General features: G+C 42.1%; 1 protein-coding gene across 4 annotated transcripts in view; it reads left to right on the top strand.

Moving 5' to 3' along the window:
• Window positions 1-12,393, top strand: part of CATSPERB (cation channel sperm associated auxiliary subunit beta) — a 146,176-nt gene that overhangs the window by 118,070 nt on the left and 15,713 nt on the right. For 3 of the 4 annotated variants that reach the window (XR_012036267.1, XM_072837786.1, XM_072837787.1), the window contains exons 21-22: window positions 4,011-4,208; window positions 10,397-10,507. Coding sequence is in view for 3 of the 4 variants with exons in the window: in XM_072837786.1 (XP_072693887.1) it covers window positions 4,011-4,208; window positions 10,397-10,507 (309 nt within the window). In the remaining variant the exon portion in view is untranslated. The remainder of the gene's footprint in view (window positions 1-4,010; window positions 4,209-10,396; window positions 10,508-12,393) is intronic. The other variant, XM_072837788.1, reaches the window with a different exon arrangement.

The raw sequence follows: 12,393 nt of genomic DNA, 5'->3' as shown, positions 1-12,393 counted from the left end.
TTCCAAACCAGATCCACATGGTATGTGATTATTTTCTCTGAAGCATTGTAGGTACCAGTCCATTTTCTTCACTTGCCATTGAATTGTAGAAATTGGATCAGTTGTATTATAGAATATCCAACAGTTTGGATTCTTTTGTTTGCTTCCCTGTCTCTCATGTAATTTGTGCCTCTCTCCCACCGCAGTGATATTTCCTTTAATAGAACCCTATGTAGCTTTTGGTTCAATGTGTTTTGGTAAAAAAGTTTAAAGACATATCATTTTCAATGGCTATAGAGTATGGGGACAGAGGTATCAGAGTCTACAGCATCACTACAGTTATTAGTATTTCTACATTTAAGAAAAAAAATTGTTTGTTTTGAGAGAGACACAGAAAGAACATGAATTGGGGGAAGGGCAGAGGGAGCTGGAGAAGGAGAAGCAGACTCCCTGCTGAGCACAGGACCCTGGGATCACGACCTGAGCTGAAGTCAGATGCACCCAGGTACCCCAGCATTTCTACATTTTTAAAATTCCAAAAATACTTTAAAATTTCCAACATAATTCATCAAATTTTGCTGAATATTTAATATTGTTCAAGGTTCAAGCACATGTATTGTGCATAAATTCCTCTTAAAAACATACCTTTGTGAAATACAGCGATTGTCAAGTGAATAACTTCTTTTCAGAATGTTATGCAGAAGTGATTTTATTTACATCATCCAAAAAAATGTCTAGGTGCTCATCAGTAAAGGATGGAAGCATCAGTGAGTTGGGTGCAATATTGGGGTTTACTGTAGGGGCACCTGGGCAGTGCAGTTGGTTAAGCGTCCGACTCTTAATATCAGCTCTTTTCAGGATCTCGGGGTCATGAGAGCAAGTCTGAGCAGAGCTCTTCACTCAGTGGGGAGTCTGATGGAGACTTTCTCTCTCTTTGCTGCTCCATACCCCACAGAAGAATAAAAAAATAAAAATAATGGGTTTATTTCATAAGTTTTCCTCTTTTTTCCTGTATATTTTTTGAGTTCGATTTGCCAATGTATTGTATAACACCCAGTCTCATCCTGTCAAGTGCCCCCTCAGTGCCCGTCACCCAGTCACCCCGTCCCCCCACCTGCCTCCCCTTCTACTACCCCCTGTTCATTTCCCAGAGTTAGGAGTCTCTCATGTTCTCTGATATTTCCCACTCATTTCCTCTCCTTTCCCCTTTAATCCCTCTCACTATTTTTTATATTCCCCGAATGAATGAGACCATATAATGATTGTCCTTCTTCGATTGACCTACTTCACTCAGCATAATACCCTCTAGTTCCATCCACCTTGAAGCAAATGGTGGGTATTTCTAATGGCTGAGTAATATTCCGTTGAAGACCACATCTTCTTTGTCCATTCATGGACACCGAGGCTTCTTCCACAGTTTGGCTATTGTGGACATTGCTGCTAGAAACATCGGGGTGCAGGTGTCCCGGCGTTTCATTGCATCTGTATCTTTGGGGTAAATCCCCAGCAGTGCAATTGCTGGGTCGTAGGGCAGGTTTATTTTTAACTCTTTGAGGAACCTCCACACAGTTTTCCAGAGTGGCTGCACCAGTTCACATTCCCACCAACAGTGCAAGAGGGTTCCCCTTTCTCCACATCCTCTCCAACATTTGTTGTTGGGGGTGGATTGGGAGATGGTGGTGGTGACGAAGTTGTAGTGGCAGGAGAATGTAGTCTACCTAAGTGGCCCTAGAAGGTGATCTTCTTGCTTCTGAGTATATAGAAGATACTCAGTCCCAAATTCATATAAAAGAGCCATACTTGTAGAAAGCCCCAACATTGACCACCAAAACATAAATGAGATAAAATATTGGGGCAGAATGGTAAGGAAGAGAAAATATAATCTCACAGAATGAACCAGCACGGTTTTTTACTTGGTTCTGGGTGTATACTGTTCATGTTTTTTTGAAGGTATTCTGCCATTGTAGAACAAAATGAGGCAGAGAAAAAAAAAAACCCACAAAACAACAACCCATATCTTGCATATCTCCCCAAATTGAGTATGTTGAAGGGAATCCAGAAGGGGAAAATATATCTAGGACGTGTAATTGTAGATATATGAAAGTCAAAAAGGAAGAAACTTAAATAAAAGTGAAGACGTGGTAAAATATTGTAGTTAAGGTGGAAAAAGAGAAAAAATATTGGAAATTTTTAGTCTGATATAAAAATGAGTTGTACTGGAAGAAGGAAAAAAAATTTAAAAGTAGGGGGACCCTCTAGTTCTATATTACTGTTTCCCTTGGTACTGGAGCTTTCCAGTGCTGCTTGGTCGAGAACTTGCTCTTCCTGGGTTCTTCCAGCTGGTCTTCTGGGGGAGGGGCTGCTGTGCTGATTCTCAGGTGTATACACCTGGGGGAGATGCCCCGCCTCCTGCCAGGTGCTGGGCTCCGTGGGAGCTGTTGACCCCGTGAGGCCCCTGTTCCCTGGTGGCCCCAGCGTTCCCAGGCGCACGGTGACACCAGGAGGAAGGATACCACTGGAGGCCACCAGGTCTCCAGGCCTGTAGTCCGCTCCCCGCAGTAACCACCCGTAGCTCCCAGTCTGCACTGGCCTAGGTGCTCCTGCGGTGGTGCGGGTGCGCTGACCTGCACAGCTTGGGGGCGCTGGGGGCAGGAGCGTCCTCGCTGTCCTGGGCCCTCCCAGCCTCCGCCTGTCCCCGGGGAAGCGCAGGAATCGGGGCTGTGTCCCCGGCGCCCTGGGCTCGGGGCCTGCGCTGCTGGAATCGCGCTCCCGGGTCGCAGCTCCCATTGGCCGCAGGGCGCAGCCGCCTTGCCCGGAGCCCTTGCCGGACCGACTGGCTTCTCCGGGGGCCCCGCTGGGCGCGCGCTCCGCCCCTTACCGAGGTCGGCCGAGGCGGGGGGCTTTCTCCCTGGGGGCGCTTCCTGTGCTAGTGACCCCGGGAGACTGGAGGCTCCGCTGCCCCCGCTGCGGGCCTGGGCCTTTGCGTTGGGGAAGAGTCCGGGGCGGAGTTTTAAAGTCCCCACATCTCCGGGGCGGGCTCTGCTGTCCCGAGGCTCCCGCCGCCCCCCTAGCCTGGCTCCTCGCAGGGGCCCCTTTCCCACTTGATTCTGTTTTATGCTATTTTTTCCGCCTTCCTACCTAGTTAGAAGCAAAAACCCTTCTGTCTGTAGCTTCCGGCGGTTCTCTCTTTACATCTCAGGTGGAACTCGTAGGTGTTCAGGATGGTTAGGAAGTGATCCCGGTGGGTTGGCGGGGCCGGGTGAGGCGAGGACCCTAGTGCTCTGCCGTCCGGCCCCGCCCGCCTCTCTGCAAGTTTTTCTCATTTCCAGTGTTTGCCCACACCTGTCAGATTGCAATGTATTTCTTCCTGGAGGAAAAAGAAAAGATTTTCTGTTATGATTTATTCTCAAACAGATATTTATGGTTGAATGTATCCCTCTGTTTCTTTCTGTATAGCCTTTAGTTGGTCGCCCTGTTAGTCCACTTGGGCCGCCACAGCGAAATGCCACACACAAGGCGGGTTAAACAACAGAAGTTTATAATCTCACAGCTGTGGAGGGTCTGCAGGGTTGGTTTCTCCGGAGGGCTCACCCTCTGGCTTGCAGGCAGCCCTCCTTTCCCTGCATCTTTTTTTTTTCTTTACCTGCCCAGAACAGCAAGGTTTTTAAAAATTTTTAATTAGAGTCAGGGTTGGGGAAGTTTATTTTATTTATTTTTGTGTATATATATATATATATATATATATATATTTTTTTTTTTTTTATCAGAGTTTGCTGCATCTTCACCCAGTCCTTGCACCGCGGGAGTCTGGGTTCAAATTCCCTCTTGTTATAAGGACGGCCATCATATGGAATTAGGGCTCACCTTGATGGTGTCAACTTAACTTCATCCCCTCTTGAAAGGCCCTACTTCTGAGTATAGCTGCCTTCTGATATCCTGGGGTTAGAGCTTCTACAGATACATTTTGGGTGGACACGTTTCAGCCTGTAACAGTTACCTTAAATAACCTTACTTTCTTTGCATGTTTTCAGGGTTCAACCTCATTGGGATTAGTTGTTTGGGGAGCATCTACCCAGTGCTCTGTCACAACCATTGTGCCAACGTTGAAGAACAGCTGTAGTTATCTCAAATCTATGCATCACATTCCTAGTAAAGTTATCCCACTGGAAGACTGGATTAGTGGCATTCACAAAGACAGTCAGGGTTTCAATATGATCAAGACTTTGCCGGTAAGAACCCTAAATGGATGGTTTTAAGGTTACCGTGATATATTACTTTTTATGTAATTGGCTGGCCATCCCATCTTAGCATTTCTTTCCTGAGATGCGCAAAACACTCCAGTTTATTGTTCAATCTCCCTGTCATCTTGAAGACGTGATGATTACTTATTTCTAAAATGCCAATACTTCCTGAAATAAGGATTTTTCCTGGTAACTTAGCCTCACCATTTTAAAAATAATTTTATGCTCTATTATGATCGCATAATCTTGGGGATGTTGTGTTATGTACATTATCTATCTTTATGTTGACCTGTCCCTGGTTCCCTCCTATTGGTTCCATTTTGATGTAGTTACAATTTTAATTTCTGCCCTGTCAGAATCTGTGACATTTTAAAAAACATATATTATTATTCTTTGCCAACTAACTAATTACTTATGATTTTCTCTGTAATGAAAAAAGCTACGGGGCCTCACAGGATAAACAACCCTCACTGAGCTTCACAGTGGCCTCACGGGATAAACAGGTTAAACAACTTTCACTGAGCCCTGCACCAGGCAGGGGGCTGAGCAGCTCCCCCAAGTGCTCACACCTGAGTATCAGCACAGCAGGCCCCTCCCCCAGAAGATAAGCTAGACGACAGGGGGAAAGCAAGTTATTCACCAAGCAACACAGGAAAGTTCCAAGGGAAGTCGAGGGATTTATAGTATAGAGAATCAGAGGATACTCCCCCTTGTTTTTTGTTTTGTTTGCTCCCCACCCTTTTTTCATTTCTCCTCTTTTTTTCTTCTTTTTTTTTTCTTTTCTTCTTTCTCTTCTCCTTTTCCCAATACAACTTGTTTTTGGCCACTCTGCACTGAGCAAAATGACTAGAAGGAAAATCTCACCTCAAAAGAAAGAATCAGAAACAGTCCTCTCTCCCACAGAGTTACAAAAATTTGGATTACAATTCAATGTCAGAAAGCCAATTAAAGCACAATAATAAAGCCACTGATGGCTCTAGAAAAAAGCATAATGGACTCAAGAGACTTCATGACTGCAGAATTTAGATCTAACCAGGCAGAAGTTAAAAATCAATTAAATGAGATGCAATCCAAACTAGAGGTCCTAACGACGAGGGTTAACGAGGTACAAGAACGAGTGAGTGACATAGAAGACAAGTTGATGGCAAAGAGGGAAACTGAGGTAAAAAGAGACATGAGGATAGATTAAGGGAAATAAGTGACAGCCTCAGTGACGTTTAATTGGGGTTCCTGAGGGCGCCGAAAGGGACAGAGGTCCAGAATCTGTATTTGAACAAATCATAGATGAAACTTTCCTAATCTGGGAAGGGAAACAGGCATTCAGATCCAGGGAATAGAGAGATTCCCCCCCCCCAAATCAATAAAAACCGCTCAACACCTTGACATATAATAGTGAAGCTTGCAAATTCCAAAGATAAAGAGAAGATCATTAAAGCAGCAAGAGACAAGAAATCTCTAACTTTTATGGGGAGAAATATTAGATTAACAGCAGACCTCTCCACAGAGATCTGGCAGACCAGGAAGGGCTGGCAGGATATATTCAGGGTCCTAAATGAGAAGAACATGCAACCAAGAATACTTTACCCAGCAAGGCTCTCATTCAGAATGGAAGGAGAGATAAAGAGCTTCCAAGATAGGCAGAAACTGAAAGAATATGTGACCACCAAACCAGTTCTCCAAGAAACATTAAGGGGGACTCCATAAAAGAAAGAGGAAGTCCAGTGGAACAATCCACAAAAACAGGGACTGAATAGTATCATGATGACACTAAATTCATATCTTTCAATAGTAACTCTGAACGTGAATGGGCCTAGTGACCCCATCAAAAGGCTCAGGGTTTCAGACTGGATAAAAAAGAAACACCCATCTATTTGCTGTGTACAAGAGACTCATTTTAGACATAAGGACACCTCCAGCCTGAAAATAAAAGGTTGGAGAAGCATGTACCATTCAAATGGTCCTCAAAAGAAAGCAGGGGTAGCCATCCTTTTATCAGATAAACTAAAGTTTATCCTGAAGACTGTAGTGAGAGATGAAGACGGACAGTATATATATCATACTTAAAGGATCTATCCAACAAGAGGACTTAACAATCACCAATATATATGCCCCGAATGTGGGAGCTGCCAAGTATTTCAATCAATTAATAACCGATGTTAAGACATACTTAGATAATAATGCACTTATACTTGGTGACTTGAATGTAGTGCCTTCTACCATCGACAGGTCTTCTAAGCACAACATCTCCAAAGAAACAAGAGCTTTAAATGATACACTGGACCAGATGGATTTCACAGATATCTACAGAACTTTACATCCATACTAAACTGAATACACATTCTTCTCAAGTCTACATGGAACTTTCTCTAGAGTAGACCACATACTGGGTCACAAATCAGGTCTTAAAGGATACCAAAAGATTGGGATTGTCCCCTGCATATTTTCAGACCATAATTCTTTGAAATTAGAACTAAATCACAAGAACAATTTGGAAGGATTTCAAACACGTGGAGGTTAAGGACCATGCTGCTAAAAGATCAAAGGGTCAACCAGGAAATTAGAGAAGAAGTAAAAAGATTATGGAAACTAATGAGAATGAAGATACAACCATTAAAAATCTTTAGGATACAACAAAAGTGGCCCTAAGAGGGGAATACATCGCAATACCAGCATCCCTCAAAAAATTGGCAAAACCCCAAATACACAAGCTAACCTCGCACCTAAAGGAACTGAAGAAAGAACAGCAAATAAAACCGACATCGAGCAGAAAAAAGAGTTAATCAAGATTCGAGCAGAGCTCAATGAAATAGAGACCAGAAGAACTGTGGAACAGATCAACAAAACCAGGAGTTGGTTCTTTGAGAGAATTAATAAGATAGATAGACCATTAGCCAGCCTTATTAAAAAGAAGAGAGAAAAGACTCAAATTAATAAAATCATGAATGAGAAAGGAGAGATCACTACCAACACCAAGGAAATACAAACGATTTTAAAAACATATTATGAACAGCTATACGCCAATAAATTAGGCAATCTAGAAGAAATGGACACATTTCTGGAAACCAAAAACTACCAAAACTGGAAGAGGAAGAAATAGAAAACCTGAACAGGCCAATCACCAGGGAGGAAATTGAATCTGTCATCAAAAACCTCCCAAGACACAAAAGTCCAGGGCCAGATGGCTTCCCAGGGGAATTCTATCAAACGTTTAAAGAAGAAACCATACCTATTCTACTAGAGCTGTTTGGAAAGATAGAAAGAGATGGAGTACTTCCAAACTCGTTCTATGAGGGAAGCATCACCTTAATTCCAAAACCAGACAAAGACCTCACCAAAAAGGAGAATTACAGACCAAAATCCCTGATGAACATGGATGCAAAAATTCTCAACAAGATACTAGCCAATAGGATCCAGCAATACATTAAGAAGATTTTTCACCATGACCAAGTGGGATTATCCCTAGGATGCAAGGCTGGTTCAACACACGTAAAACAATCAATGTGATTCATCATATCAGCAAAAGAAAAACCAAGACCATATGATCCTCTCAATAGATGCAGAGAAAGCGTTTGACAAAATACAGCATCCATTCCTGGTCAAAACTCTTCAGAGTGTATGGATGAGGGAACATTCCTCAGCATCTTAAAAACCACTTCTTAAAAGCCACTATGAAAAGCCCACAGCAAATATCATTCTCAATGGGGAAACACTGGGAGCCTTTCCCCTAAGATCAGGAACTCTACAGGGATGTCCACTCACATCCCTGCGATTCAACATAGTACTAGAAGTCCTATCCTTAGCAATCAGGCAACAAAAAGACATTAAAGGCATTCAAATTGGCAAAGAAGAAGTCAAACTCTCCCTCTTCGCCGATGACATGATACTCTACCTAGAAAACCCAAAAGCGTCCAACCCAAGATTGCTAGAACTCATACAGCAATTTGGCAGTGTGGCAGGATACAAAATCAAGGCCCAGAAGTCAGTGGCATTTCTATACACTAACAATGAGGCTGAAAGAGAAATTAAGGAGTCAATCCCATTTACAATTGCACCCAAAAGCATAAGATACCTAGGAATAAACCTAGCCAAAGAGGTAAAGGATCTATACCCTAAAAACTACAGAACACTTATGAAAGAAATTGAGGAAGACACAAAGAGATGGAAAAATACTCCATGCTCATGGACTGGAAGAATTAATATAGTGAAAATGTCAATGTTACCCAGGGCAATTTACACGTTTAATGCAATCCCTATCAAAACACCATGGACTTTCTTCAGAGAGTTGGAACAAATCATCTTGTGTGGAATCAGAAAAGACCCCGAATAGCCAGGCGAATTTTAAAAAAGAAAACCATAGCTGGGGGCATCACAATGCCAGATTTCAGGTTGTACTACAAAGCTGTGGTCATCAAGACAGTGTGGTACTGGCACAAAAACAGACTCATAGATCAATGGAACAGAATAGAGAACCTAGAAATGGCCCCTCAACTCTGTGGTCAACTAATATTCGACACAGCAGGAAAGACTATCCACCGGGAAAAAAGACAGTCTCTTGAATAAATGGTGCTGGGAGAATTGGACATCCACATGCAGAAGAATGAAACTGGACCATTCTCTTAAACCATACACAAAGATAAACTCAAATGGATGAAAGATCTAAATGTGAAACAAGATTCCATGAAACTCCTGGAGGAGAACACTGGAAACACCCTTTTTGATTTTGGCCACAGCAACTTCTTGCAAGATACATCCATGAAGGCAAGAGAAACAAAAGCAAAATGAACTATTGGGACTTCATCAAGATAAGAAGCTTTTGCACAGCAAAGGATACAGTCAACAAAACTCAAAGACAACCTACAGAATGGGAGAAGATATTTGCAAATGACATATCAGATAAAGGGCTAGTTTCCAAGATCTATAAAGAACTTATTAAACCAATAGCAAAGAAACAAACAATCCAATCATGAAATGGGCAAAAGACATGAAGAGAAATCTCACAGAGGCAGACATAGACATGGCCAACATGCACATGAGAAAATGCTCTGTATCACTTGCCATCAAGGAAATACAAATCAAAACCACAATGAGATACCACTTCACACCAGTGAGAATGGGGAAAATTAACAAGGCAGGAAACCACAAATGTTGGAGAGGATGCGGAGAAAAGGGAACCCTCTGACACTGTTGGTGGGAATGTGAACTGGTGCAGCCACTCTGGAAAATTGTGTGGAGGTTCCTCAAAGAGTTAAAAATAGACCTGCCCTACGACCCAGCAATTGCACTGCTGGGGATTTACCCCAAAGATTCAGATGCAGTGAAACGCCGGGACACCTGCACCCTGATGTTTCTAGCAGCAATGTCCACAATAGCCAAACTGTGGAAGGAGCCTCGGTGTCCATCGAAAGATGAATGGATAAAGAAGATGTGGTTTATGTATACAACGGAATATTCCTCAGCCATTAGAAATGACAAATACCCACCATTTTTTTCAATGTGGATGGAACTGGAGGGTATTATGCTGAGTGAAATAAGTCAATCGGAGAAGGACAAACATTATATGGTCTCATTCACTGGTGAATATAAAAAATAGTGAATGGAAATAAAGGGAAAAGGAGAAAGAATGAGTGGGAAATATCAGAAAGGGAGACAGAACATGAGAGACTCCTAACTCTGGGAAATGAACAAGGGGTTGTAGAAAGGGAGGTGGGCGGGGGGTGGGGGTGACTGGATGACTGGCACTTAAGGGGGTACTTGATGGGATGAGCACTTGGTGTTATTCTATATGTTGGCAAATTGAACACCAATAAAAAATTATAAAAAAAAGAAAAAGAAAAAAGCAACCAACCAAACTTGAAGATTTATTTATTAAATACATCACTAAGACTTTTTCTAAGGTGTTGAAACTTTCTTGCATTTACATTATGGTAGCTATTTTGCATACTAAAAATTTTTTTCACCTGTATTTACAAGTTCCAAGCAATTATATTGCCTTGGGCTAAGGTTGTTGGAATCCCAGAAAAATAAGGTGTAGGGACTGCAGGGAGAAGAGAAATTTATGCCTGGAACTAAAAATGAAATATTTGCTTTGAGTCCTTTTGTGGAAAGTCAAGATTTTTAAGTTGAAGACTTAGTAAATAGTTGTGAATTACCTGTTTTCTTTGCTTCATCACTTACAGGTAAATTACAGGCCTCCATCTAATATGGGAATTGCTATTCCACTCACAGATAATTTTTACCATGTGGATCCTAGCAAACCTATACCAAGAAATCTATTTCCTAAGTCAAAGGTAAATCATTTTTGAGCATATAAAGCAGTACTTATTTGAATTCAAAAGTCAGTCAGTGAAATTACAGATGGACCTAGCTGCAGGGATTCAGTGAGAAGGTTCATTCATAACAATTTTGCATCTGCCCTGATATGTCAGGTTATGTGGACATATTACTACTCCTACTATCCTGTTCCTCCTCCTCCTTTAGACCCCTCTCCTCTTTTCTTTAAGATTTTATTTATTTACCTGAGAGAGATTGAACACAAGTGGGGGGAGAGGGAGAAGCAGGCTTCCCACTGAGCAGGGAGCCCAACACGGGGCTCTATCCCAGTACCCTGAGATCATGACCTGAGTCAAAGTCAGATGCCTAACTGACTGAGCCACCCAGGCACCCCATTAGCCCCCTCTCCTCTTACTGCTACCTCTGCATATGGTTTCAGAGCAAGAACTCTAAATGGACCACTTTCTCCTGATGTCTCCCTGGTTCCCCTTTGGATTTCAAAGGGAATAAGTGGGGTGAGAGCATCTCTTCTCAAATGAATGGAGTCCCAAGACCCAACTCACATCTCCAGTCCAGTGAAACGAATGGTGTCCTAAAGAAAAGAAGACTATCTGATCGAACACAGCACATTTAAACTCCTGCCAAGGTTTAGGAAACAACCAAGACCAGCAGCACTCTGCCTCTCTGGAGGGTGGAGTGAACAAGATAGAAAGAACAGAGAAACCATGAGGTTCACAGGGAGAGTACATGATGGGGTAGCTTCTTGAGGAAACCTCACAGATGCCTGTGGAATCTCTCTCCAGAAGAAAACACCTACCTGCCTGTAGACATGCACAACATTCACATCTACTACATGTGCATATGCATTGTGTGCGCACACACACATAAAAAAGACATAAAATGCTTGTTTCTTTGTGTTCAAAACTCTCCCTTGTCATCTCATGGAATTCAGAGCAAAAGCCAAATTCTTGCAATGGTCTACTAGGTCCTCAATGATTTGGTGTTGGCATTCCCTCTGACCTGATTTCCCCTGGGTTAATCTGCTCCAGCCACACTGGCCTCCATGTAGTTCTTCAAATATGCCAGACATATCTCCAGCTCAAGGATTTGGCAACTAAAGAAATTCCTCTGTCTGGAATGCTCTTCTGCCAAATGGCACCTGGAGCAGACATTGTCATTGTCTTCGGGTCTTTGCTTAAATATCGCCATCACTGTGAGGCCTGTTTTGACCACTCTATTTAGAATCAGAAGCCTCACCCCCAGTGTTATCCACTCCCTGTCCCCCTTCTATCCCTTATTATTCTTCATTGCACTGATTATGATTTACAGATTTTACTCATTTCTTTTATTGTGTCTTTTTTTTATACATTTATATTTTATTGGTGTTCAATTTGCCAACATACAGTGGTCTTAAAGCACTCCTATGTCTGGCACTGTTTTAGATACTAAAGATGCAGCAGAGAAGAAAATAGTTTTCAAAACAACAACAACCTCGACTTAATGTAGCTTACCTTTTTTTACAAGACACAATACAATGGAATATTACTCAGCTATTAGAAACGACAAATATTTGTCTTCACTGTAATGGAGGAGGATAGGAACTAAACAAAAAGTTGTACAAATTAGAAACTATTTATGAACAGTATGACTGTGCATAACCCAGAGCAGAATTATCAGGAATATTTCTACAATGCAGCCTTCTCAATTGTACCTCACAGCTTCTTTTTTTTAATTTATTTTTTATTGGTGTTCAATTTACTAACATACACACAGCTTCTGAATCAGAAACTATAGTGCAGTCCTGAAATTTGCATTAAAAAAACCTCCCAGTTAATCCTTACTTGCTCTTAAGTTTAAGATAGACACGTAGTAGATACAGACACAAAACACACACTATGACTGT

Source organism: Canis lupus, chromosome 9 (assembly GCF_048164855.1).
Source record: "Canis lupus baileyi chromosome 9, mCanLup2.hap1, whole genome shotgun sequence".
NCBI classification, from domain to species: Eukaryota; Metazoa; Chordata; class Mammalia; order Carnivora; family Canidae; genus Canis; species Canis lupus.
Note: the sequence above shows the minus strand (reverse complement) of the source record. Positions and strands in the feature narration are given on the sequence as shown.